Consider the following 27,214-nt stretch of genomic DNA (forward strand, 5'->3'; position numbering starts at 1 on the left):
ACCTCCTCTGAGCCAGGCACTGTGCTAAGTACTGGGGATAATGTCATATCCAATGTTCTAGCCTACCAAAATAATCTTTTTTCCCCAGAAATCTCATGGGGGGGGGGGCACAAATAATGAACAAACTCTCATTCTTGCCAGTTTTGTGTCTCCTGAACTTCTAATGAGTGTTCCATCTACTTATTCCTTTATTGCAGTTACTAATAAAAGGGTGAAACAGCCCAAGGCCAAGAACAAGTCCACTGGGAAGACATTTCCTTTCCTTCCAAGATGGAGCCAAATGACTGATTACTGCTCTTAGGCCTAGACTTCCAAGTATAGTTATCCCTTCTATAATGCATTGGTCAGGGGTGCAGCATCCCCCACAATCTGGAAAATCCATGTAAGAACTTTGGTCCCTCTTTCATACCAGAGAAGTCGGAATTTTTCCTGTTTTCTTTTTTTTCCCCCTCCAAACAGGACCTTATTGTAAAAACTGGATTAAGTATCTGGTCAGAGACTCTGTGTTGTCTCCTGGTTTTTGCACACTGTCTGCAGCTTCCACAAAACTCCCCAAACATTTCCATTTGATCTCTTATGCTGACCCATGATATATGGAAACCGTGATAGGCAAAGTCCTGATGGGAAAGGGGTAACTTTATTCCCAAATTTCCTAACTATAACAAAGTTTAGCCCACATCTCTCCATAGGTTCTATGAGAAAAGCATGAGAGTGTTTGTCAAATGTGTCCTAAAGATGTCAGTTCACTTGGATGTGCAGCAGGAACTTGGTCCTGAGTTTAAGTAATCTGGTCAGCAAAAGAAATAAGGCAAGCCTAGCACCACCAGAATCTTGAATGAAGAAAGGGACAGGAGAATCTGGTAAGACTAGTGGATTCAGCATAAGCAATGGAGCTGAAATTACATGGCCCAAATTCAAAATCCCAGCTCTACTGCCCATATGACTTGTATTAAGTCACAATCTTTAGGCCTCAGTTTCACAACCTATAAAATGAAGACACTGGTCTAAATGACCTATAAAGAAACCTCCGACTCAAAACTGGATTTTGCTTTCTAATTCATTTTTCTACTCTCTTCAGTTTTATAGGAGAATTCACAATTGCTAGTCAGCTGTGTATTTCCCTCCAACCTTCCTACTCTCTTGTGCTTTTTCCAAACCCTCTTTAAGAGGAGCATACTTAACACAAGTGACTGATAACTGAAGAGATCTGTTTCTGCTTCATGGCCCATTTCTCTTTGCCTCTGTTCTCCCCCAATTACACGTTTTCCTTTCAATACCTCCTTCATAAACCAACCTTGGATAGTATGATTTATTTATAACTTATTTTTCACTAACCCTATTCTCCCTCTTAAAAACCCTCTCCCTATCCATACTCATTTCTCCGTTGGATTTAATGTATTTTTAAACAAAACTTTATACGTATGGGTGAGTTCAACCCTTTTTTGTGTGGTTTAGATGAACGTAAGGATCATAGGATCCCCACTCTCCCAACCCTAACTCCATGTTTCTTCATTCATTGTCTTAAATACCTCATCTTATATATTTTAAAGATGGTCTTCTCCTTCCTCTTCCTTTCTTTCTTGCTAGTCTTTTTTCTTTTTACTCTTAAGACCATCAAAAGAAAACAAAATCATTCAGTTCCTTTGTTAACCTTACTTAACTTCTTTAACCTTTTATAACATAACATGAGAGTTCTGGAAGAACACTTGTTTATTCTCTCCCATTGGAATGGAAGCACCAAATCAAGTATAAGCCCCTTCCCAAACACAATCATACACACATGTACTTTTTTTTGGTTTTGTTTTCTCTTGACTGCTTTGCTTCCACTTCAAAGCTTTCTGCTTTTGGACTCTTCATCAAGAATGCCTCAAAGTCGACTTTACTATATTAATTTACTAAATTATTTACTATATCCATTCCTCCCAGCACCCGTTTGGAATATTTCCTTTTCTTGATTGTGGTAAATGCCAAGTCTTGAGCAATCCTAACTCTGGTTCCTTAATAATTCAACTCTTTCTTCTTTAATTTTGACTTACATTTTCTTTCTTTCTTTCTTTTTGGAGGGCTAATGAGGGTTAAGTGACTTGCCCAGGGTCACACAGCTAGTAAGTGTCAAGTGTCTGAGGCCAGATTTGAACTCAGGTCCTCCTGAATCCTGAGCTGGTGCTTTATCTACTGCACCACCTAGCTGTCCCCACTGCAACTCTTTCTTTCTGGCTGTCTATAGTGATTTTTCTTCCATCTGGAATTGGTTCAGATGTTTTTAGGGGTTTCCAGGAGATGACCAATAAGTTCTCACACACACACACACACACACACACACACACACACCCCTGCCCCAGGGCAACGAGGGTTAAGTGACTTGCCCAGGGTCACACAGCTAGTGTCAAGTGTCTGCAGCCGAATTTGAACTCGGTCCTCCTGTATCCAGGACCGGTGCTTTATCCACTGCACCACCTAGCTGCCCCCGACTAATAAGTTCTTGATATTTTTACTTTGACCTCTGATTCCATCAATTTCATTTAGGCTTTCTTGGACTGTATCTCCTTGACTTGTTTGTCAAGTTACTTTTCATGGGGTAAAGAATTAATTGTTATTTGAGGTTTTTATGACCCCATCTTTTGGTTAGAATTTAAAAAGCCCCGGCACACACTGGCCTGGGGCTCAGGCACAACAGCACGGGAGCACCGACTGGTTGCAGCCGTCGCCATGGCGCTGGCACCTCACGCCATCACCACTCACCATGCCTACATGGGCCTGAAAAAATTATAATGACTGGAAGCTCAGTGAGGGCAGTCATGTGACTGTCAGTCAGGGCTGCCAGCCAATTGGCTTGGGGCTGTGTGTGGCCAGCCTGGGGTCTGCTGGGAAGAAGAAGGGAGGAGTTTTGCCATTTTAGCTCGAAGCTGGAAGGTGAGAGGACACAGCCGTGTGTTCTCAGCTGATTCCTGGGTGGTGGTGTTATTCAGGTTGTATTGTTTCCCTTCCCCCATTTTATTTCCTTTCCCTTAATTCTACTGTTCTTGCTTGTGTTTTTAAATTCATTCTTGTTAATAAATCCTGTTCTGTTTTTGAGGGAGGCTGTCTCCTTCCTTCCCCCAATATTGTGGCAAGCCACCTAGCTAACACTCCCCAATTAAAAATTGGTCCCTACAATGGCATGCATACCTACATTTTCTTCTCTTTAAAAAATCTTTTTGTTTTAATATTTCGGTAGTCTCAGAATTATTACTTTCTTTTTGGAACACTCTTATTTTGGATTTACCACCCTCGGCTTTAAGTTCTTAATTCTCCTTCATATAATTTTTCCCCTCCCTAACTCTCAGTTCCTTTAACATTACATTTCTGCTTATTCTCATCTCCAAGGATCGACCTGGACTTGCTGAGGACTTACTTTGCATTTTTAAAAACTATTTCTTAATTGTGTTGATCATTTTCTTCCATTGATTCCTATCCCCAGCCTCAGTGTTTGACTGAAAGCTTGATGTCAGACTCCACTCGCTACTTTTGTATGGTCTAGTCAGGCACTGCTTGGTGGCACTTGGAGCTGGGTGTGTTGGCTAAGACCAGGCCCTGCCTTTTACTGGAAGATATGGGTTGGGGCTGAGTCTCCTGGTGGGTGACTTTCTTTGTTATCACCAGTGCTTAGCATGGTACCTGGCACATAATAGGTATCTAACAAACGCTTGTTGACTGACTGACTCGATTTGTGTTTTGGCTTCTTTTCTTCTGTCTCTTCTAGTCCCAAACCCAGGAGGCAGCTCCATCCCTTGCTATGGCCCTGACATGCTCGAACCGGTGTTGCTGATTATTCTGGCAGCAGGCCTCCTATAAAAGCCTAGGTGCTCTGCTCTCCAGCCCCCACCCCCCACCCCGGCCCGTTGCTCTGGCCTGGCTCTTTCTCCTGAGGAGGAAGAGAGGAAGGGGGTTCAGGCTTGCACACTGCCTGTCTGTCCTGGCTGGTCTCAGTCTGAGGCCTCTGCACGTGGCTGGCAGTATTGTTGGGCAGGCCTGGACCAAAGAGAGGACTTGAAAGCGGTTTCTTTTTTATTTTATCGTGGTTCCATGAGGGATATTACTATTTAATAAACATCTGAGGAGTGAACAAAATGCCATCTCAGCTGAAAATCGAAATGTAATATACTTTGTAAAAAGCCATGTAACAGAAACAGATGGTCCTAATCTCCTTTTTTCTTGTTCTTCATATGTTAAAATGATTATGTTTGTAGATAATCATTCAAAATAATGATTTAAATTTTTTTAACTGACTAGGAAGTTCCCCTTCTTCATACCTTGTACATCAAAGTGACAGTTCAAAAGAAGGCAGGTTAAGGATAGGGTGCCCTCATATAGCTTACAGCACTAAGATAACTACAATAAACATATCTAGATATCACTATCTAGATAGAGAAAGAGATAGGTCTCATAATGCAAATGTGCACTGACCCTTCAAAAGAGGGAGAGATTACATCTAGAGGAAGGGAAGCCAAGAAAGACTTCATTTCCACTGGCTTTTCAATTGTTTGAGCTTTCTAATTAGGTGGTTTTTCGTAACAATTCCCACTCTTTCTTGAGCAGTAACCCTAGAGGTTATTTTTAACCTCTTGTATCTTCACTCATCTTTTCCTTCTTCACTCCAATCCCTGGAGGACAGAAGGCCCTTCTCCCTACCAATATTCAATTAGTCAACATGATTTTGAGCAGAAATAATAATGGATTTGGAATAAGAGGCACAGGGTTTGACTTCTGGCTGAACCACTCCTACCTAAGTACTTCCAGGAAGTCTTGTGATGTCTCTGGGTCTGTATTCTGAGTCTGTAAGATGATACTGGCCAAGGTAGCCTCTGGCCAAGCTCTGTCCGTGGCAGCTCCACAACTTCTCTGCCCTCTGTCTCCCTCGAGCAGCTCATTCATTCCTGGTTCAGGTTCTTAGCTTTTCACCTGAAGGATGACAGTACCTAATTTCCTGTCCTGCTTCCAAGATCCAGTCTGATACCATGTCAGCTCTCCAACTAAAACACTTTCAGGAAGTTATGTGAAATCCTTTTACAGCAGTAATCACTTAAAGAAGTCCTCCCACAAGCAAAAGGAAAACGTCTTCCAAAGAAAATTGTCTACTTCATAACCGTTACACTAATACCATGAGCTCTTTCTGATGCATCTTTGTACAGAAAAACACCAAAACTTTTCAAGTGCTCTTTAGGCCAAGAACACGGTTGGAAAGGAAGAAATAAAAATGTTCTGCCTTTCTATAAGATAAGTGTCCTCAAAAGGAAGGATTTTCAAAGAAAAGGAACTTTTTTAGTGAATAACCTAAACACACACATGTATGTTTTGTAAAAAACAAGTACTCCTCGATTTCCTGTTGTCGTTCAGTCATGTTTCAGTTGTGTCTGACTTTTCATGACCCCATTTGGGGTTTTCTTGGCAGACACTGGAGTGGTTTGCCATTTCCTTCTCTAGCTCATTTTGCAGCTGAGGAAACTGAGGCCAACAGGGTGAAGTGACTTGCCCAGGGTCACACACCTAGTAAGTGTCTAAGGCTGGATTTGAACTCAGGAAGATGAGTTTTCCTGACTCTAGGCCCAGCACTCTATCCACTGCACCACCTGCTGCTTGATTCCATAAACTAGCACAATACTAAAGATTAAAAGTATTCATTTCCTGCCTGAATAACATTCTACTAAGCAGCTAACAGTTTTGATGGGACTCTTTTTCTAACATATATGAAGTGAGAAGACCTGAGACCCAATCCCGAATGCCAGTCACTAAAGCCTGACTCTCGGTGCATCCTTTCTTTGTCTTTGAAATGGGCTGGAGGCTAAATTCTACTTTACTGCCAAAATACCGTAACTTCAAGCAACTGAACATTTATTAGTCATTTACTGAGTTCTACCTACACACACACTCAAAGCTGCTACATAAGCCTGTAGGTACACTTTGTTACCAGTAGGTGGCTCTTACACATCAGGAAGAGTAACAGTGGCCTGTCTGACTGTTTTTGCATCTCTTGAAAACTGGAAAATAGTTTAAGGAACCAAGGAATAGGTAGCGGTTTTTGCTTGTTTTGTTCATTCTGTCGTTTGAAGGCAGAGTCGATGACAAGGACAACAAAACGCAAAGCAGCCAATATTGGTTCAAATCATATTGCTTCCCTGGGAACCTGAGAAATCCTCTAAGCACCCAGTGCCTGTGCCACTCCTTTGCTATTGATAACTAGCTTTTACAAGGTACTTGAAGGTTTTGAGTCTCACATGACAACCCTATGACACATCATCACTCCCATTTTACAGATAAAGAAACTGATGATCAAATTACAGTGACACAAACTACCAGTACATCTAGGTCTTACAGTAGACATACTGTTGGTCCTGGAGTCAGGAAAATCAGAATTCAAATCCTGCCTCAGACACTTACAAGCTATGTGACCTTGGCAAGTCACTTGTCTGCCTTAGTTTCCTCAACTGTAAAGTGGCACCTGTCTCACAGGGTTATTTTTACAAGTGCTTGGACACAGTGCCTGGTACATGGTTGGGACTAAAGTAAGCCGCAGGATTTAGGTTCAGGCGCACCTTGCTCCAAGGCCAGCACTGTATCTGCTAAGCTGTGCGGCCCATCATATGTAGCTTTGTGGTATCTTTGAGAGTGGTTGCTCATAGACTCTCAAGAGTGGGAAGGGATCTTGGAAGGCCCTCTAGTTCAACAGGTACCTGAAGACCCACCCCCAACACCTGGCCATTCACCTCTCCAGCATACTCAGAAATAGTGATGACTGTCAAATCCGGAACAACCTCAGTATCTTAAGACATTACTTGTTTACAAGTAGGTTAAAAACTACAAATAATATAATTAAAGGAAGTAGAAGGGAGTATTACAAAGGATACTGGATCAGGGGTTAGACGGAGAGAGGGACCTTCTCAAATAAATTGTATCTTTCTATTTTATTTCTTTATTTATTTGTGGGGCGGCAAGGGTTAAGTGACTTGCCCAGGGTCACAGAACTAGTAAGTGTGAAGTGTCTGAGGCTGGATTTGAACTCAGGTCCCCCTGAATCCAGGGCTGGTGCTTTATCCACTGCCCCACCTACCTGTCCCTCCAATAGCTTTTAAAAAACAGCTGTTTCTATGACCTACCATGGTGTATTTTTTGCTTTCAGGAAGCAGAGTAATAGAATTACAGAGTAACAACCTATGAAAGGGTTAGGTCATTAAAGAAAAAAGGATCTTTCTTTATTTACCTGAGGCACTATATTTCAGATGAGGTTTATTTGGCTAAAATCATAAAGAATAACATTTTTCCCCTACCCAATAAAAATAGAAGCTAACCTTTTTTTTTGGGGGGGGGGGCAATGGGGGTTAAGTGACTTGCCCAGGGTCACACAGCTAGTAAGTGTCAAGTGTCTGAGGCCGGATTTGAACTCAGGTACTCCTGAATCCAGGGCCGGTGCTTTATCTACTGCACCATCTAGCCGCCCCAGAAGCTAACTTTTCTATAGCGCTTCAAGATTTTGCCAAGATTATCTTCTTATAATTTATTATATCATTTGATCCATACAACCACCCTGTGAAGTAGGTGGTAGTATCATTCACATTCTATAGTGGGACAAACTGAGGTTGAACATAGTTAAATGGCTTGCCCACAGCCACACAGTCGTATATATCTGAGACGGGATTAGAACAAATCCAGGCTTCTGTCTACTGTGCCAGCCAGCTAAAGAAAAAGAAGGTGACTGAAACAAGTTGACAGGGTGGGAAGACAGGTATAAACAGACAGTCTTTCCTCCTGGTCAAGCTGATTACAATATCTGGCCATCACTGGCTGCTGAACACACATACACACTCTCTACACTACACTACACTCATTAGGCAGCCAGACCTGTAAATACACGGGCTTTTTAAAAGGTCAATGGCACGCTGCATTCCAAATTACTTTTAGTGACTCACAGAATTAGTTTCCTGTCCATTCCAGGCTACATACGATGTTAGGCACTTGTCTTTGTAAAATGGCAACAGTTGAAGGGGAAGGTAAATGAGAGGGATAAAGGAAAAGAAAACACATAACATATCAAGAAAAATCAGACAATATGGAATATGAACAAGCTCTTGAAATTGTTGCTACATGCTACTATGTCACATAAATTTCTCTTCCACATGCAGACTGCCCCCCACAACCAACCTCATATTTGATTTGTATTTATTTACTCATCATATACTTAGATATGTACATGTGGTCTCAGCCCACAAGGTGTCAGGTGCTTCAAAGCATCTTGTTTCCTTTTTTTTTTTCTTTACCTTCAGCATCTAACACAGTATTACACAAAGCAGGTAGTTACTAAAAGCTTTTTGACTGAACAGTCTCTTAGTACGTAATGAAAGCAGTAAAGAAGCAAAGAATTAAAAAAACAAATAAACAACCCCACAAAGAAAAGAATACACACAGTTTGAGCCATGATCACACCCTCAAGAGTATCTTTCCATCAATTACTTGTTAATTAAGCATATTCTGAAGTGTCTTCAACTCTCAGGTTGTGAATTTCTTATTCCTGAAATAAAGCTTGGTATAATTTTTATTTGATAATACTCTTTGCCCTACCTTTCCTTGAAGAGGTGGGGGCCCAGGTTTATGAAACACTGCATTTAATGTTGGATTTGGTCAATGAGTTATACTAAACTACTTCCTAATCTCCTTTTTAGTCTTTGTTAAAAGAGATATTTCTCTGGGAGGGGGATGGGTTAGGGATATGTATTGGGAAATGGAAGGAGCTTAAAATAAAAACCAAAAGTATCGACAAAAAGAAAAGCTACAAAATTGTGCTAATATTACATACAACATTTACACACACACAATATATATAAAGTTAAAACTAACTTAAAATTAGTCAAGAGGACTTACCCTACCTGCTTTAATGGAAAGATAGACAACTGTTTTTTGAGATGTCAATAACCATATTCACTAGAAATACAACCTGAAAAGCAAAAAGCTGGGAAACAATTTTTTTTTAAATTTTAGTGAGGCAATTGGGGTTAAGTGACTTGCCCAGGGTCACACAGCTAGTAAGTGTTAAGTGTCTGAGGTCAGATTTGAACTCAGGTCCTCCTGACTCCAGGGCCGGTGCTCTATCCACTGCGCCACCTAGCTGCCCCAGGAAACAATTTTTAACAGACAGTGTTTCTGATAAAGGTCTCATATCTAAAATATATAGAGAACTGAATCAAATATATATGAATACAAGTCATTCCCCAATAGAGAAATGGTCAAAGGATATGAACAGGCAGTTTTCAGATGATGAAATTAAAACTATCGACAGCCATATGAAAACAATCACTACTGATTAGAGAAATGCAAATTAAAACTATTCTGGAAAAAACAAAAATATTCTGAGGTACCACCTCACACCTATCCAATTGGCTAATATGACAAAAAGGAAAATGATAAATGTTGGAGAAGATGTGGGAAAATTGGAAGACTAATGCATTGTTGGTGGAGCTGTGAACTGATCTAACCATTCTGGAAAGCAATTTGGAACCATGTCCAAAAGGCTTTAAAACTGTGCATGTTACCCTTTCACCCAGAAATACCACTACTAGGTCTATATGCCAAAGAGATCATGGAAAAGGGAAAAGGACCCACATGTACAAAAATATTTATAGCTGCTCTTTTTGTGGTAGCAAAGAATTGGAAATTGAGAGGATGCCCATCAATTGGGGAATGGCTGGACAAGTTGTGGTATATGAATGTAATGCAATACTATTGTGCTGCAAGAAATGATGAGCAGGCAGATTTCAGAAAAACCTGGAAAGACTTACATGAACTGATGCTGAGTGAAATGAGCAGAACCAAGAGAACATTGTACACAACATTTTGTGATGATCAACTGTGATGAACTTGGTTCTTCTCAGCAATGCAATGATCCAAGACAATGCCAAAAGACTAATGGTGGAAAATGCTCTCCACATTCAGAAAAAGAACTATGGAGTCTGAATGCAGACCAAAGCATATTATTTTCACTTTTGTTGATGCTTTTTTGTTACTGTTCTTGTGTATTTTTTCTTGTCTTTTTTTCCTTTTGCTCTGATTAATGTGGAGATATGTTTAACATGACTGTAATGTATAACCTATATAAATTGCTTACTGGCTTCAAGAGGGGGGGAGCGAAGGGAGAGTGAGAGAAAAATTTGGACCTCAGAAAATATCTTTACATGCAACTGAGAAAAATTAAAATAAATATTTTTTTTCAAAAAATGAAACCTGAACAGGGAAGAGAAAGTTGAAAGATTTCCTGCCTCCAAGAGCTAACAACATTCAAGAGGCCACCAGAGCTAGAAGAGTTCAGAGCTCTGTACCATCAAACCACAGGATTCCAGAGTTGGAATGAGCCTCAGAAAGCAAATAAGAGCATTGAGTAGGGCCACTGTCAAGTTCAGAATCATAGTTATTAGGGCAGATCAGCAATATCCAACCACCCAGCTAAAGTCTAGTGAGTCACAAATAATTTCTCATAGTGAAAATTTCATAAAACTTCATTCATCAATGAAATTCAATTTTCCAAAAGACCATTAACAACTGCAAACCAAATAACTTATGAAGTTGTTTGTGGATAGGAATTGGGGGAGGGGGAAGAAGACCAGTAATTCTACATTCATGCAAACTTCTCTTTGTTGGCAAATAAAAAAAATGCTCTGCTCCCCAGTTCTCACATCCTAAGTGTACTCAAGGGAACACACGGCAACAAAAACTCTCCCTTCTAGAGGGGAAGCTGATACTTTTTTTTAATTTTGGCGCTTTTTTTTTTTTTTTGCATCTTTCCACATCGGCCTTAAAAAAAGATGAACCAGGGGCAGCTAGGTGGAACAGTGGATAGAACACTGGCCCTGGATTCAGGAGGACCTGAGTTCAAATCTGACCCCAGATACTTGACACGTACTAGCTGTGTGACCCTGGGCAAGTCACTTAACCCCAATTACCTCACTCAAAAAAAAAAAAAATGAATGGGGGAAGGAGGGATAATTACAGAGGAAATTCCCCTTGTATCTTAGCCCATATGGGCAAAGTAAGGCTCTTCCATAATCATAACCAAAAAATTATTTTTATTTGTTTATTTTATTCATTTATTCATTCATTCATTTTGTGGGGCAATGAGGGTTAAGTGACTTGCCAAGGGTCACATAGCTAGTAAGTGTCAAGAATCTTGAGGCGGGATTTGAACTCAGGTCCTCCTGAATCCAGGATTAGTGCTTTAGCCATTGTGCCACCTAGCTGCCCCAACTCTTTAGTCTCAAGAGAAGTTCTAAGAAGGTCCTGGAGATGGGAGGTCCATGGTTCCAAATACTTGTTTGGTAGTAGAGGCATTAAGACAATAGATAAGGTAGAACTTCAGCAAAGGTGCCTGTTCCCTAACGTTTCATAGCTGCTCTCTCTAACCATACAATCTGCACTTTAAAGAGGCAACTTCATCCAACGCCCATCTGAACCAGGATTCCCACCTAGCCTCTGTTTGACATTCATCACTGAGGCCAAGCCTACTCATGTATCATCATGACTACTTGATTCCCTTAGCAATTGGGGAAGTTATGACCCCCGAGGATGTGAACAGCGGCCAGGCCTGGTATGGAAACACTTTTCCTTCTGGTTGATGGAATGAAAATTCAATCTGCACGCTTCAGCCACTAAAACCCTGACTGCTCAACTGTGAGAAGAGGGAGAGCCAAATAAATACTGAGGGCTGACTCAACTGCCTATCCAAAAACCTAAAAGAGCACTAGCCCTCTGCCCTCTGGGTCAATCCTTTTAAAAGCACTTCACTCCAGTCCCCACAGACTCATCAGGGTTTTCCAAATGATTCTCTTCTCCCTGAATCTTCTTCAGAGATGGTCAGCTCACCAGGGGTAGGGCTGTGCTACAGGACTGTGCCCAGAGAGGCATCTGCCAGAAACCTTTATAAAACACCTACTGTGTACGTAGCAGGCACTCTGTTAAACACTGGGGAAAGAGACCAAAAGACTGTCCTTGCCCTCACAGACCTCCTAGAACCCTCAGGAGATGACAACACATGTGCGTGCGCGCATGCGCGCGCGCACACACACACACACACACACACACGCGCGCGCGCGCGCACATGTGTATCCATGCACACAAAAGGCCTGAGGTAACTCTGGGGAGAGAGGAGGGAAAGGCTGTATGTAATGGTTAGAAGGAATACGAGAGGCCTCATGCAGAAGGGGGAGCTAAAGCCCCATCTTCTTAAGGGAAACCAAGGCTTCCTTCTGCTAGAGATGAGAAGGGATGGCATTCAAGGCCTGGGGACAGCCAGTACAAAGGCAGAGATGGGAGAGGGAAAAGCATGACTGAGGAACAGCCAAGAGGATAGTCTGGCTGGAACAGAGTCAAGGAGAATAAAAGCCAGAAGTGCCAAGAATTTAGAGTCTTCCTATAAAGCTACATGCCCAGCACGTCCGATGTTAGGGGGCATGGCCAGGTAAATATTTCATTATCTCACTCCATGAGCTCAGGAAGGAAGACAACCCCAATACACCTATAGAAATAAAACCTCTCAAACAGTCACATGTATTTTGCCAACCACTGGTCCAGTTCCTCAACAGCAAAAAAGTCAGTATGTGCCAAGGATGTCCAGAATGGTGATGAGTCTAAGATTCAAAAGATCACATCATACTCGTCCTTAAACTTTGCCTTTGTTTACTTCCACTTTTGGTTCTTTGACAGAAGCACTGACTTCTGTGATGTTCTGGACTGAGGAGCAGTAAAGAATAAGGCTACTATAGGCTCCAAGCACAAGTCACATCCATTTAACTTATAGCACACAATCCCACACTGAGGTCAATCACCCTCTGTCGACTACTTGCTGGTGAAGGGCTTAGCTCCTTCCCATGGGCTCCTGTAGCCTCGTTAGAGCCACATGCCATTATAGTTCTCTAACCACCAACTCACAACGGTGGTCCTCACTGCTGTCTCTTGGCCACAGGAAGGAAATCATAAGTAGCTCCACAGTGTGGACTGGGAGGAAGAAAACCTGTGCCCAAGGTTGTCCTTGTGTCAGGAGTGTTTCCCAACAGTTTTATTCATGCTATGGAAAATTAAGCCCTAACAGCCAAATGAATAGGGATCCACACCACCCAGGGATAATTCCAAGATCAATTTAAACTTAAACTTCCAAAGGTAGGTTCTCAAGAATCTACCTTTGAAAACTGGAGGCATGGGGCAGCTAGATGGCGCAGTGGATAGAGCACCGGCCCTGGAGTCAGGAGTACCTGAGTTCAAATCCGGCCTCAGACACTTAATATTTAACTAGCTGTGTGACCCTGGGCAAGTCACTTAACCCCAATTGCCTCACTAAAAAAAAAAAATAATAATGTAATAAAACTGGAGGCATGATGCTCAGAGCTACGCATGAACCATATAATTTAACAGTTTACTTTCATTAGCAAACATTTAAAAATGCCATTTTCTGATACAAATGGGAGTTGCTAAATTTAATTTGCAGTGAACTGTCAAAACAAAACAAAACAACAACAAACCTTTTCAGCTCAATATATAAACTCTGTCATTGTCCTCCAAAATGCACAGGGCATAATTATAACCTTTAGAGTTTATTGTTGTTAAGCTTTTCAAGGTTATATATGTGTGTGTGTGTGTGTATATATATATATATATAATTATAGCAAATAAAAGTGCCACTAAGATCTGTCCCAAATGTAACTCAATAATTTTAATTTGATTGAATCTATAACCAACAGTCAAACTACTTTTTCTTTTTAAATAAATAAGGGAACATTAAAGATAGTTCATCCATTCCGCATTTTGATTCATACTGAATCTTCTTAATAATATATTGCCTCGTTTTAAACAAAGAATCGGCCAATTAGTTATATTGGGCTGTTTTACCATATCTTGGAAAGGGCTTTGATGAAAGTTTTAGGATTAAAATGCCAAAGAAAGGGAAAATATGGTAAAGCAGAATAATACAAAGAGGGTCACACATTAAAATACTTTGTGTTATTAAGATTATATTAGGGGGCAGCTAGGTGGCGCAGTGGATAGAGCACCGGCCCTGGAGTCAGGAGTACCTGAGTTCAAATCCGGCCTCAGACACTTAACACACACTTACTAGCTGTGTGACCCTGGGCAAGTCACTTAACCCCAATTGCCTCACTAAAAAAAAAAAAAAAAAAAAAAAGATTATATAAGAAATCATTCATAATGGAAAAACAAAGTGAATGAAAAAATATGTTTGCCCAGTCTAGGACATGTAGCTCTGATAATAACAGTCAAGGCCAACGTCTTCTATCTTTAGCTACTCATCTTGCTAACATTAGAAACATCCCTTGAAGAGAGGGAGATTACCAACCAATACAATATATGTGAACGTGTGTATGTGTGCACATGCAAGGATTGTCATGCAAACAGTCTGGAACAAATTGACTTGCTTGGGAATCAATTTATTTAAATATATTCCGCAATGATTTGGAAAAGGGATGGGAAGATAATGATGAATGAGGACCATTAACAGAGCTGTTGCTGCTTGTCCTTTGTTCTCAAAGAGGACGATGACATTGGGGTGATGTCAAAACTTGTAGTGGATTGGATTTAAGTGAGGGAGGGCTATGAAAAGTTACCAGTCTCACTCTTTTCTCCAGAACCATCTGGGTGCAGTGGCAAGATGTATATCAGGACCACAGGAGAAGGCCCTGGATGTTTAAGGCAATTGGGGTTAAGTGACTTGCCCAGGGTCACACAGCTATTAAGTGCCTGTGGTCAGATGACTGACAGAGGAATATGAGATTAATATGATGTTTAAAGTAATCAAAGCACTTTCCATTCATGATCTCTTCGAAACCTCTTAAGAATCCTTTAAAGTAGGTACTACGAGCATTATTGTTCCCATTTTATATAGGAGTAAGATAAGGCTCAGAAGTCAGATGCTTACACTGTCCTAAGATTATGTATTTAGCCCTAGAATAGCCTCTAGAGGCTGTCAAATCCAACTTAATCTTTTAAGCACAGTGAGTTGCCCAAAGAAACGCAGCTAATAAGTGGCTGAAACAAGATTTGAACTCAAGTCTTCTAGACTAGAAGCTCTAACAGCAGCAACCCAGAGCTGCCATGATTTTTGGAAATGGCACTAGCAGCACTAAGGTGAATAAAATGAACAATTTGGAAGAAAATAATTCAAAATAATTTCCACTTCTGTACCATTAGTTGTTAAAGATGAAATTGTAGATAAATTCCATGAATAACTTAATAAGCCTCTACAAATGAAATTCACATATACTCTGATACATGTTAACTTTAATGAAAATGAGGAAAAAGGTGAGAATGGACAGAAATATCTAAGAAAATCTGGTTTAGGAGAAAGAAATGGGAGAGGCATAAGACTCGGAGAAACACAGAAGCTTCAACACCTCTCTATCATGAATACCTTCATGGCAAGCCCCAAATAACATACCCGAACATGGTCCATGTAACTGACCACTTTTTAAGAGAAAACAAAAGATTTCATGGAAATTATGGGCCTGGAAACTTTTTCCAAATCAGCTATCTAGTCTATCAAACTATTAGAGCTAAGATGAGAATTGACAAAGAGATGGTAATGAGAAAAAGATATGGCACACAACTAAGAGTTAACCCTAAATCACAGAAAGAAGTTATTAAGAGTAAAAAATGGGAAATGGACAAGAGGAATAAATGACTTTTTAAAGTGTCTGTGCACACTAAATATTTATAGCAGCACTTTTTGTAGCTGCAAAAGGCTGGAAATAAAGGAGAGGCACAGCAATTAAGGAACAGACACATTTTGATCCATGAATGCAATGGATTATTGATGTACTATAAGAAATGTCAACTACGATAAATGCAGAGGAGCACGGATAGATTTACAGGAACTGATGCAGAGTGAAGTCAGCAGAGCCAGGAAAAGAACATACATAATGACTGTGACAATGGAAAGGGAAAGAACCACCAAGAAAGGCAGAGAGAAGGAAACACCAGAGGCTCATCCAACAGTCTGTATACCTGGGAAAGGCTGGACATCTAGATGGCTAATGAGTTAGGCCGGAGGAAAAGGAGAGGAGGCTGCACTGGTTTGGGGAAACTGAAAAGCTCCTGTATTCACCGATCCCAAGCTTCCCAGAAAAGCACAAGTCCATCTGTTCAATACAAATATTTTCCTGGTGTTTCTACATCACAGCAAGCGCAGGGAGCACCCCTTCTAGCCCCCCACCTTTGAAGGATTAAGATGAGAACAAAAAGGGAGATGAGGAAGTGCTCAGTGGACACAGGCAGCTGCCATATACAAGGAGACATCCCAAAGAAGTACAAAAGCAAAGGCTGCAAGTCATTGAGGGACTATGCGACAGAGGGGTGAAGGGCTGGTCCTGAGTCCAGAGCTCCATGCAATGTTTTTGAAAATCAAGACAATAAGCCCAACAGGGTCTTATTTTCTCTACATCTTTCAATCAGTTAAAATAATTACCAGCATTTTATATAGCACTTTAAGGTGTATGTATTATAACATTGTAATTAGGATGAATTATTCATTTAAAAATATTTACAACAACACAATAGTCAAAACAATAAAAATTAATATTTAAATACTGTAAAGTTTAAATACTAAAACTAAATAAATTTTATATTTCTTTTTAAATAAACTACATTTAAAATGAAATAAAATATCTGAATTTTAAAAATTAATATCTGAATCAATATAACATAGTCAAACCAATACATTAGTCATATCGATAAATATTATAGTTAAGTTTTTTCTATAGCACTTACTATGTGCCAAGAATTATGCTAAGCATTTTAAAATTATAATCTCATTTGATCCTCACAACAATCCTGGGAGGTAGGTACTATTATTATCCCCATTTCACAATTGAGGAAACTGAGGCAGAGTTTAAGGGACTTGTCTAAGGTCATACAACTAATGAGCATCTGAGGTTGAATTTGAACTCTACTGGGCCCAGAATCTTCTTGACTTGGGTCTGGTGCTCCTGACACCCCCTAACTGCTTCCTAAAAAGTAAGGAAGGCCTCCAGGACACTAGGTCGACTCCTTATAGCAAGTTTCCCTTAAAGCATGAACTAAAGTAGACAAGCAGGATAGGAGTGGATGGTTTGTTACTGCACTGCAGGCAGGAATTCCCAAACCAATGAGATAAATGAGATTCCTTTGAGCATTTGGGAATTCAAAGTACCTGTAAGGAGCTTATTCGGGGCAGAGCCAAGATGGTGGAGGAAAGGCAGTGAGCTCTCAAACTCATGACACAATCACTCCAAAAAACATCCAAATAACGCCATAGGAAAATGCCCGGAACAGCAAAACTCACAGAAGAATGTGCTGAAATCATCTTCTAACCAAGAAGGGCTTGGAAGGTCAGAAGGAGGGAGCTGCTGTGCTGATACAGGAGTGGGGCCCAACCCCACAGTCACCCTGACACAGATCCAGTCCCAGGAAGGCCTCACCAGAGAAGGAGACCCCCAGAGCCTCTGAATCAGCTGAAGCACCAGTGTTGTCTGGAACTAAGCTCACAGTCTGGTGAGTGGGCTGAGCCCTGGGCAGGGGAGGAGCACAGGCTTATCAGAGCTAACAACCACAACACACAAAGCTGGTTGATTAGCAAGTTGGTCTGGGGTCATCTAGGACCAGGAAACAGGCCAGGCGAGGGAAGAACCTGATTCTCCTTAAATCAAAGTGCCTGTAAGAAATTAAAGAGCCTTGACAAATGTTAAAGAAGGAAATGGCTTCACCTGGACCCCAAAGCCAACCGCACAGATACAAGATGGGGAAAGTCCTGTGGAAAGAGAGACAGGCCAATGTAGCCAGAGGTCTTCTCAGCCACGAATAAGTAGAACTTGAGCACTACTGTGCAAGCTCTTTAAGAACAAGGCTTAAAAACAAACACCCCCCCCCAAAAAAACCCCCCCAAGACTGAAGCCCAATTCGTGGCTTTACTAAAACCTACATAGCACAGTGCATGGCACTGCATGGAAGGGGTCCCAATGTACCAACTCCTGCCACAGATGCACCCCTGCATTGTCCTATAACTGAAGTACAAGAGAAGTACCTGGAGCACTGGCTGGTTACAAATAATTATCAAAGGCAAGACCTAACCCTGTCTTCCTGACTCCAAGGCCAGGCCTCTAGCTTCTACACACATACCGCATAAAGTAGGTGCTTAATAAATGTTTGAATAAATAAGTGACGTAATATAGCAATAGGAGCGTGCCATGAAATTCCAGATGTAAGCAGTCTTTATTGGGCCCTAGGCCCCATGGGAATCCCTACATTTTAAGACATAGGAAAAACCTTAAAGAGCTCTTGGGGCAGCTAGGTGGCGCAGTGGATAGAGCACTGGCCCTGGATTCAAGAGGACCTGAGTTCAAATCCAGCCTCAGACACTTGACACTTACTAGCTGTGTGACCCTGGGCAAGTCACTTAACCCCAACTGCCTCACCAAAAAAAAAAAAAAAAAAGTTCTTGAAAACAAGTGAAATGATTAGAGAAATAGATATTAAATTTATCTTGGGACTGTCCTTTCAGCTAAAAGTATAAGAAACTGACATTTTCTTGGAGAAGTTTTCTGGATAGCATGAAGCTACTTCCTTTTGTAATTTCAGTATAATTGACAATTACGGTTTTTCTTTTTTTTCCAACTGTCTTTTTCTCTCAGCTGTGTGCTTCACAGAAAGTTCTTTCATGGAATCACTAGGATTTCTTTACCATGACGCAAGCATGCATAGTTGAGGTGAAAAGAAATGTCCTGTCTGAAGACTCACAAAATAGGTATCGTTGGGATTATTTGCACACTGCTAAGAACTGACTGGCAAATTTGCCGGCATGGTTTGTTTTTGCAGCTCTTCTAAAAGGACAGTTAAAGCAAGATAGGGTGCAATTCCTAGTTCAGGCTGTTTTGTAAATCCCAGCTAATATTTAGAAAGTCGTGTTTAGAGTTTGATACGGCCGCATATGATTGGAATTTAAACATGACAAAAGGCTTGGACGGCTTCATCTTTAACTTCATTCTGAGTAGCATTTCCAACCGTTACTACTTATTTTGTCCCTTTTAAATGGGAGAGTGACTGTATTCAAGTGTCTTTCTATATCAATATTTGTACACAGGCAGCATGCACATTTTGTTGTTTAATTGTTTCAGTCATGTCCGATTCTTCGTGACCCCATGTGTGGTTTTCTTGGCAGAGATACTGGAGGGGTTTGCCATTTCCTTCTCCAGCTTATTCTGTGTATGAGGAAACTGAGGCAAACAAGTTAAGTGACTTGTGCCCGGTCACAAGCTAGTGTCTGAGGCCAGATTTGACCCAGAAAGACAAGTTTTTGGCTCAGAGCCTAGAGGCCTAGCACTCTATTTATTGCACCAGCTACCTGCCCCAACATAAAGATGCTGAGATACAAAGGCCTTCGAATCCCTTCTATGATTCTGTCACTGTATCTTCTTTCACCACCCTTTTTCCAGCCCTTATCCTATGCATGAATGCATCTACACCATGCTGATCACTATTTGCTCCACCATTCTCTTATATCTATCTCTTTTGAACTTACCCTGCCATTGTTTTATTTCAGACATGTGTCCTTTCTTATCGAGTTTCAATAATACCCTTTAAGATTAGTCCCGCAGTTAGAAATTCTCAGTTAATTTGTCTATTAGTCACGTTCTAGGAATAGTTTGTGGCTATCTGAGGGCATAAGAATGTTTCCTGATTTTGTTCCCTACTGTTTTCTCCAAATAATTATCAAGAACCTTCCACAACTAAGGTTCATCTTTCCATAGCAACACCCATGATGCCCCAGAGTCCAGAGCTTCAAGCATTTATCTGTGCCCTTTTTAGTTCTCCCTCCCAACAAGCTTCTCTTTGCAACACAAAACCATTAAAATGTATGTAAGTGTGTGTATATATCATATATAATATACATGCGTGTATGTATGCACGCATGCACGCGCGCGCACACACACACACACACACACACACACACACACACACACACACACACACACACACACACGGCTTCTGATGATTCCATGTGGTCATGAACCGTGCACCACAGTCTCCAAACAATCAAAGTTGCAGGTACTCTGAACTGGCCAGGCAGGTCTTGGGCTAGTCCTTTGATAGTTTATATTCAGTATTGAAATGAAATAAGAAACTCCTTGTTAAGTTTGAAAAAAGGAATTTACTCAGCCATGGCACAAAAAAAGACCATTCAATAAGGATATGCAAGGGTAGGCATCGCCAACGCCCCAAGTTAACTCTCCTGAGCTTCTGAGTTGCCCATAGGGGTCCACCAGCCAAACACCAGAAAGTCTCTAGAGCTCACAAGTCTATTTTGTAATCAGCAGGCCAGGAAGTGATGCCATAAACCTAAGCTACTGAGCCAATTAGGTTTTTTTTTTTTTTGGTTGTTTTTGGTGAGGCAACTGGGGTTAAGTGACTTGCCCAGGGTCACACAGCTAGTAAGTTGTCAAGTGTCTGAGGCTAGATTTGAATTCAGGTCTTTCTGACTCCAGGGCTGGTGCTTTATCCACTGCGCTGCCTAGCTGCCCCCACCAATTAAGTCTTAAGTATGGTCTCAATACCCTTAAAGGAAAAAGTAGCCTAATCTAGATGGAGGCAAAGAGGGTAATACATTGCTGCTACTAAAGTAGGTGCCCAAATGGCAATGATAACCCCAACAATGGTTGTTTCCTAGAATGACAGCTGGAAACAAAAAGAACTAGGCTGGTGGCCTTGAGGGTCCTGCTCTTCCCTGGGCACCTGGCTTATCTTCCTGACCATGGGTGGTGGTGATGACGATGACAGGTCCTTTCTCCTGAGGGGCTGCCTTCCTCCCTGATGGCTATGAGCCACTGGTCTGGGGCTCCTGCTATTCCCATGGGTCCATCGGGTGGTGGTAATTTGACTCTCCTGGCCTGTGTAGCCTCCTGTTTCTCCCTCAGGACTCCTTGCTGCTTCTGTCAGGCTGGTGTGCTTGCCCGACAGACGGCACTTGGCACATCCTCCCATCGCCTTCTGTGTGTGTGACCCACAGTTCTGACTCCTCAAAGGCTGCAGCATTCCGTAATGCACAGTTATGTACTATCACCAGAAGAATGAGGCTATTTTTAAAAATGGCTTTTGGGGAGAAGCCTGGCATCATTCAAAGTGTGCATCTGGGAGATGGGGCCAATCTTGGCCACTCACTTCCTCCTACGAAATTTTGGAACCTGTCCGTTTTCAACTGGAAGTGTGTTTCCTAGAGACATAGAGAGATGGACCAGCTAGTTCTAAGGGCCATCCATTCAAAGGCCTATCCTAGTCTGGACTCCATGGAGACTTTTTTCATCTGCCAAGTTTGTCTGTGACCATTCAGTTCGATTCCAAGAAACACCTACAAGGGACCAACTTCATGCCAAGTATAAGAGTACCAAGCGTGGGGGCAGCTAGGTGGCGCAGTGGATCGAGCACCAGCCCTGGAGTCAGGAGGACCTGAGTTCAAACCCGGCCTCAGACACTTAACACTTACTAGCTGTGTGACCCTGGGCAAGTCACTTAACCCCAATGGCCTCCCTAAAAAAAACAAAAAAACTTATTAAAAAAAAAACAGCACCAAGCGTGCCATAAAATGATAGCTCATCAATTCCTTTATTTGCATCTGCCTTCTAGTTAATTGGGACCCCCTTATTTCCTAGGATAAGGGTTTCCCATCACGAGGAACAACAGTTAGATGGACAGTTTTAAAACAGAGTCTTCACAAGCACCAGCCTCTTTTCTACCATTCTAAAAAACATCTCAACACAGAAGCACAAAAGGACGACGCACAACTGCCCATCTGGCACGTCTTTGTCCCATGGGCTGCCAGGGACAAAAATTTATCACCAAGTGATGAGCCTTTGGGTCCTAAGCGAGGCTGGCTGTCATGGAGCACAGTCTTTCACTGCCTTTATGTCATGCCAGCAAGATAGGATCTCTCAAAGCTTATGCTCTATTGGCAAAAGCTTCAAGAACCAGGTCACTTCCACATGTGGATGGGTATTCACAAAAGTCCCATTTAAATATTAGTTTTTAAGACCTACGCGAGGATGTTAGAGCAACACTGCAATACCTTTGTTTGGCAGACCCCATAAATGTGCTACTCGGACGCCTTCTATGCAATTACACAATTGATTATTCTATTTCCAGTCTATCCTCCACTCAGCTGTCAAGATGATCAGCCACACTCTTCAATAAACTCCAATGGCTCCCTAGTTTCTCTCTGATCAAATATACAATCCTTTTTTGACTGGTAAAGGCCTTCCTGACCGTACTCTCTCCTGCCTCTCCAGTCTACTCGTGCCTTACTCTTTTCCATGTACTCTATGCTGTTCCTCGTGTAATACAACGATCCATTTTCTGACTCTGGGCATGTTTACTGGCTCTCTCCTCTTCACCAGGCTCTGTTAAACTTCCACCTTCTGCAAGAAGCTTTTCCTGATTCCCTTTAATGCTTAGGCTTTCCCAAGATTACCTAATTTACTGTATATATCTAGCTTGTAAATAGTTGTTTGAACACTGTAGTCCCCCATTAGCCTGTGAGCTCCTTAAGAACAAGAACTTTTCTGCCTTTCTACATATGCCCAGGGCTTAGCACAAAGCCTGGTACATAGCAGGCACTTAACAATTAATTGCCAGCTGACCATGAAAGAAGATTCTCCCTTGTGAACCACCTTTAATGAGAACATACCTATTATCATACATTGCAGTGGCAGACATGGCAAAATATCATTAGAAATCAAGGAGGGAAGGAAATAAGCATTTATTAAGTTCTTACTATGGTCCAGGCACTTTAAGCACCGTGTAACTTACAAATCTCTCTTCTGGTCCTCACAACAACACTCAGAGGTAGGTGACATTATCATCCCCATTTCATAGGTGAGGAAACTGAGGCAAACAGAAGGCAAAGGACCTGTGCAAGGTTATACAGCTAATAAGTGTCTGAGGCTGAATTTGAACTCAGGTCTTCCCTGCTCCAGGGCCAGAGCTCTATCCACTGGGCCAACTAGTTGCCTTAATTGAAGCATTAAAATATTTGAGTAAGGTTCCGACAGGGAAAACTAAGACTAAAATGTAAATTGGCACCATAAATCAGAAGTACCAGAACTGCGATTTACATCAAAGAAGATTATGAAACTTGAAAGGCAATAATCTGATGTAAACCTAAACCAAGGCATGCTAGCCATCGGATGGAAAATTCATACCTATCTACATGGATATTTCTGGTTTAATATTAGCAATGGTACTTGTGGAATGATCCAGAATAAGAGAAAAGAATGCTATTCTAGATGGCAAAAGATCGGCTGATGAGAAAAATCACATATAGTCCAAAAATATTCTGGACTCATTTATACACAAGGGACTAAGTTCATTACTGGTATGCTTTCCATTAAACAACAAACTCTCTCATCCTATAACCTGTATTTTGAAGTACCTTGCATGGGCCTTAAAAACACAACCAAACAGACTGCCAACGTACAAAAACTTTCACAAAATAGGCAATCCAGACTAAGCATCAACATTATCCTCAAAAAGCAATCCTAGCCACGGTGGTACCAAACCCTGAATAATGCATCCATGAGGACCCCTATGGGCCACATACTGACTTAGTTTAAAATGGCACGTTATCTATTTTGATCACATTTTGATTTACTTTGTTAAATGTTTCCCAATCACATTATAATCTGGCTTGCCATGTACCGGAGGATGTTGTGGGCCGTGTCTGCATGTCTGACACCTCTGAACACCAGTTTCACAGACATGACTTCTGCCTTTGATATGCTTCCCCTCTCCGGGAGAGACATTCCTGCCAGAGTACATTCTAGATTTATCACCAAAAAGCCTCCTCTCTCCTTAAAAATGACCTGAGGAGGAGTCAGAAAGGAAGAAACAAAGTTCAGTCAAAACAAGCCTATGTCCTAAGAACTGGCATAAAGCAGAATCATTTAATTTCATGTGGTAGGAGAAGAGGGAGATGAAGGAGGGCAGGAAGTAGAAGGGAAGGAGGGAGAGGCAGACCTAGGAAACAGTCAGAATGTTTGAGTACTTACTTGATTCTAAGAAAGCATAAAGCTTCTTAGAGCTTCTATAGCTGTGGAAGATTATTCTCCTTTTGCAAAACAATCAAAGCCTGATTTCTTTAAGGCCAGTACCTAACATAGGACAGAGGTGATGGGTTTTTAAATTTCACTACTTAAAAATTTTCACTTTTCTTTAAATCGCTTCTACCTTAGTATAATTAAGCAGCCTTATTTATCAAGTGTGCATAAAATGGATTCAGCATCTCTAGCATGCAACCTTTTATTTGTTGAGAAAAATGACACTGCTCTGATTTAGCAAGGATTATATTATCCCAGTAGGAAGCTAGGTTTTGATGCAAGGCATCAGACTCATGCATTTTCAGAGCTTTGTACATAGATCTGTGCTAGTCAGCTGAGAACTTCTGTTAAGGACACACACAGCACATGCTCAACTTTTCAAAAACGAACAAAGATTTATTTTCTTCCAAAGGGATAAATTTGAAAGGCAATTTAAGTTGCTTAATTTCATGCTATCTAAATAAAACAACACTGCCGGCACCGCATTGGCACAAGAGATAAAGTAAAAGGTTTACCACAAGTGAAAGAGGGCAAAGGCAGGAGAAGACTGAAGCTAAGAATAAAAACAAAAACAGAGCCAATGCAGCATTTTGGGAAGGAAAACAACTGCTCAGGTTCAAAATGTCTCCCAGCCTCCTTTTCTGACTTATAATTGACTATCACTTCAACTGAAGCCATATTTTCTTCTCTAGTTAACCATTTCTCTTAATAAAACTGCTATTTAAACCATTATTTTAATTAACTCAGAGAATATAAAGAGACTCGCCTGCCTATTTAGAGACAATGATGAACAATCCAGAATACACAGGGATAAATGAATAGAGGGGGAAGGAAGGCATCCCTGAGGGACAAGTAGCAACATTTTTTTTACTTTATCACGCTGGGTAGAAAGGCAGCAGGTTGTTTTCTCATCAAAACTACTTTTCTGTTAATACAAATGTCCTTGCTTGCCCAACAGTGAAGGTCTTAAAAAGAATCAAGGAGGAAGAGGAGCAGAAAGATGGAAATCCAAACCATAGAAGAAAACGCAGTGAATAATGACCGACATCGTTGCCTGATGCCATAATGCTCAGAAATAAGTGGAAGAAGCAATTTGTGCCTGCAACACCCCAGCAGTAAATGACTAGTATCCCTTCAAAATTATAAGAAAAAACCAGACGATAGCTTCAGATCCATCTTGGTATGGCTTCATCAGTAAAAGGAAATGAAACCCAACCCCCAAAATGTGGGACCCTGCCCAGCAGTCTCCCTCCCAGGAGCCCCTCTGGAAGGCAGATCTGAGGAGGCAAGCAGGCAAGCAGTCCTAAATCCTCTTACCTGTGAGGACAGCTTTTGCCGAAGGGTCTGCCAGGTCCAGGGCCGATTTCCCATCAGTGTTGCGAATGTTTGGATCGGCTCCGTGCTGCAGCAGAACTGTGCAGGGAAAGCAGAAACAGTCTCTTACCTCGGGGACACACACATTATGGACCATGAAGTGTCTCCTCGGCATGGTGTAGGCAAGCACATACATTGCACAGTCTTTTTCTCTCTGTTTTACAGAAAGCACTGCAGCAGAGATTCCTCTCTAGAGTAAAGCGAAGTTGGCAGCTTATGGTACAGGGAGCTCATGTGACTCGCCATGGCAAACACCGAGGCCGACCGGAGATGGTGCTCTGCCCTCCTCGGGCCTCTCACCTCCATGAGCTGGCCGGGCTGCACTGTACACCGTGACTCATGCTGGAAAACGGGCTCTCGGGAGCCTGCTCTACCTTTTTTACTACCTCTGTTGAAGCTGCTGCTTCTTTAGTGCTCAATTTCCAAATGCTTCCTCCCTCCCCCCCACCCCCACCCCCAACAGCTGTAACGCGGAACAAGCTTTTTAGCGGTTCACGACTTACACATGGAACTTGACATAACACTCTGGCCTGTAGCCAAGAAGTTTAACAGAGAACTAGATGCTACTCAAGCCCCTGCAGCCTAGCTCAAAAGGGTGGTCACCTTCTCAAATATTCTTTCCTTCAAAAATGTTTACGTACAGAAATCAATTACTATAAGGAATGCTAAACAAGAGCCTGACAATTACACACGCCATGGCAAGCAACTATGGAAATGGTTAGACATGGAGGTTCCCCAAAAACAAGTCAAGGAAGATCTAGATATAACCTTTTATTCCTCAACAAGCAACAGTTCTTGCAGTCTGAAAAGAAGTTATCATAGGCCACACAGTTCAATTACGAAGAAGAGAAATAAAGATAAGATATTCCTGCTCATTGTAGGAGTAAGAATAACTCACTTCAAGAGTAGTTAGGCACTTCACCTTCGCACACATTCATTGGATCTTCACAACAGCCCAGGCGCTGTTAGATAACTGTCCCCCTAATTTCATAGATGAAGAATTTAAGGCTCGGAATGCATTCTCTTTCCTGGGGTCACACCATCAGCAAGTATCTAGGATCAAGTCCAATCCCCAGTCCTGCTGACTCCAAATTTCTTACTGTGTCATTCTACATTGCCTCACTTCTTGGTCAGGTAAAATAAGATGATCATGGATGTCTTTTGGATGAGAAACATTTCCACTGTAATTCCAAGCATTAAATTCAAACAAAGCAGAAAGTTTAATACCTACTGACAAATTCAACCGATAAAAAGAGGACAAAATTTTGGTCCACTCCCAACATTCCAAGAGTCCAAGGTTTTTTTTCATCAACACCGCCATTCCAAAACACCACCTTCCCTCTTAAGGGCATGCAGAGAATAAGCTTCAAGGATTATCAAAAGTGAAGGATTTAGGCACTGGTGAAAAACGGCTCATTTCCTTAAACAGTATGAGGCTCAACACATGTACACAGTCAGAGCTGAGCATAGCAAGGGTTTCCTAAGTACTGTTAAGTCTTTGAATACATGAATGCTCATCTCAAGAACATCTGTTCTGGTATCTAAATGAAGAGGGATGTTGAGCTAGGACAGTGGGCCCATCCGGATGTGATGTGAACTCCTGGTGTAACTTTGGCTGGCATCACCCACAAGAGAGCAATGGCCAATACACGCATGAGGAGAGAACATACCACCCCACTTCTTGCCAAAGCACAGAAGTATCC

At 41.6% G+C, this 27,214-nt stretch overlaps 1 protein-coding gene across 1 annotated transcript in view; it reads right to left on the bottom strand.

Moving 5' to 3' along the window:
- Positions 1-27,214, bottom strand: part of TNKS (tankyrase) — a 216,640-nt gene that overhangs the window by 106,720 nt on the left and 82,706 nt on the right. The window contains exon 5 of the mRNA XM_043972387.1: positions 25,455-25,550. Within this exon, the coding sequence (XP_043828322.1) occupies positions 25,455-25,550 (96 nt within the window). The remainder of the gene's footprint in view (positions 1-25,454; positions 25,551-27,214) is intronic.

The sequence above is a fragment of the Dromiciops gliroides genome, chromosome 6 (assembly GCF_019393635.1).
Source record: "Dromiciops gliroides isolate mDroGli1 chromosome 6, mDroGli1.pri, whole genome shotgun sequence".
Lineage (NCBI taxonomy): Eukaryota > Metazoa > Chordata > Mammalia > Microbiotheria > Microbiotheriidae > Dromiciops > Dromiciops gliroides.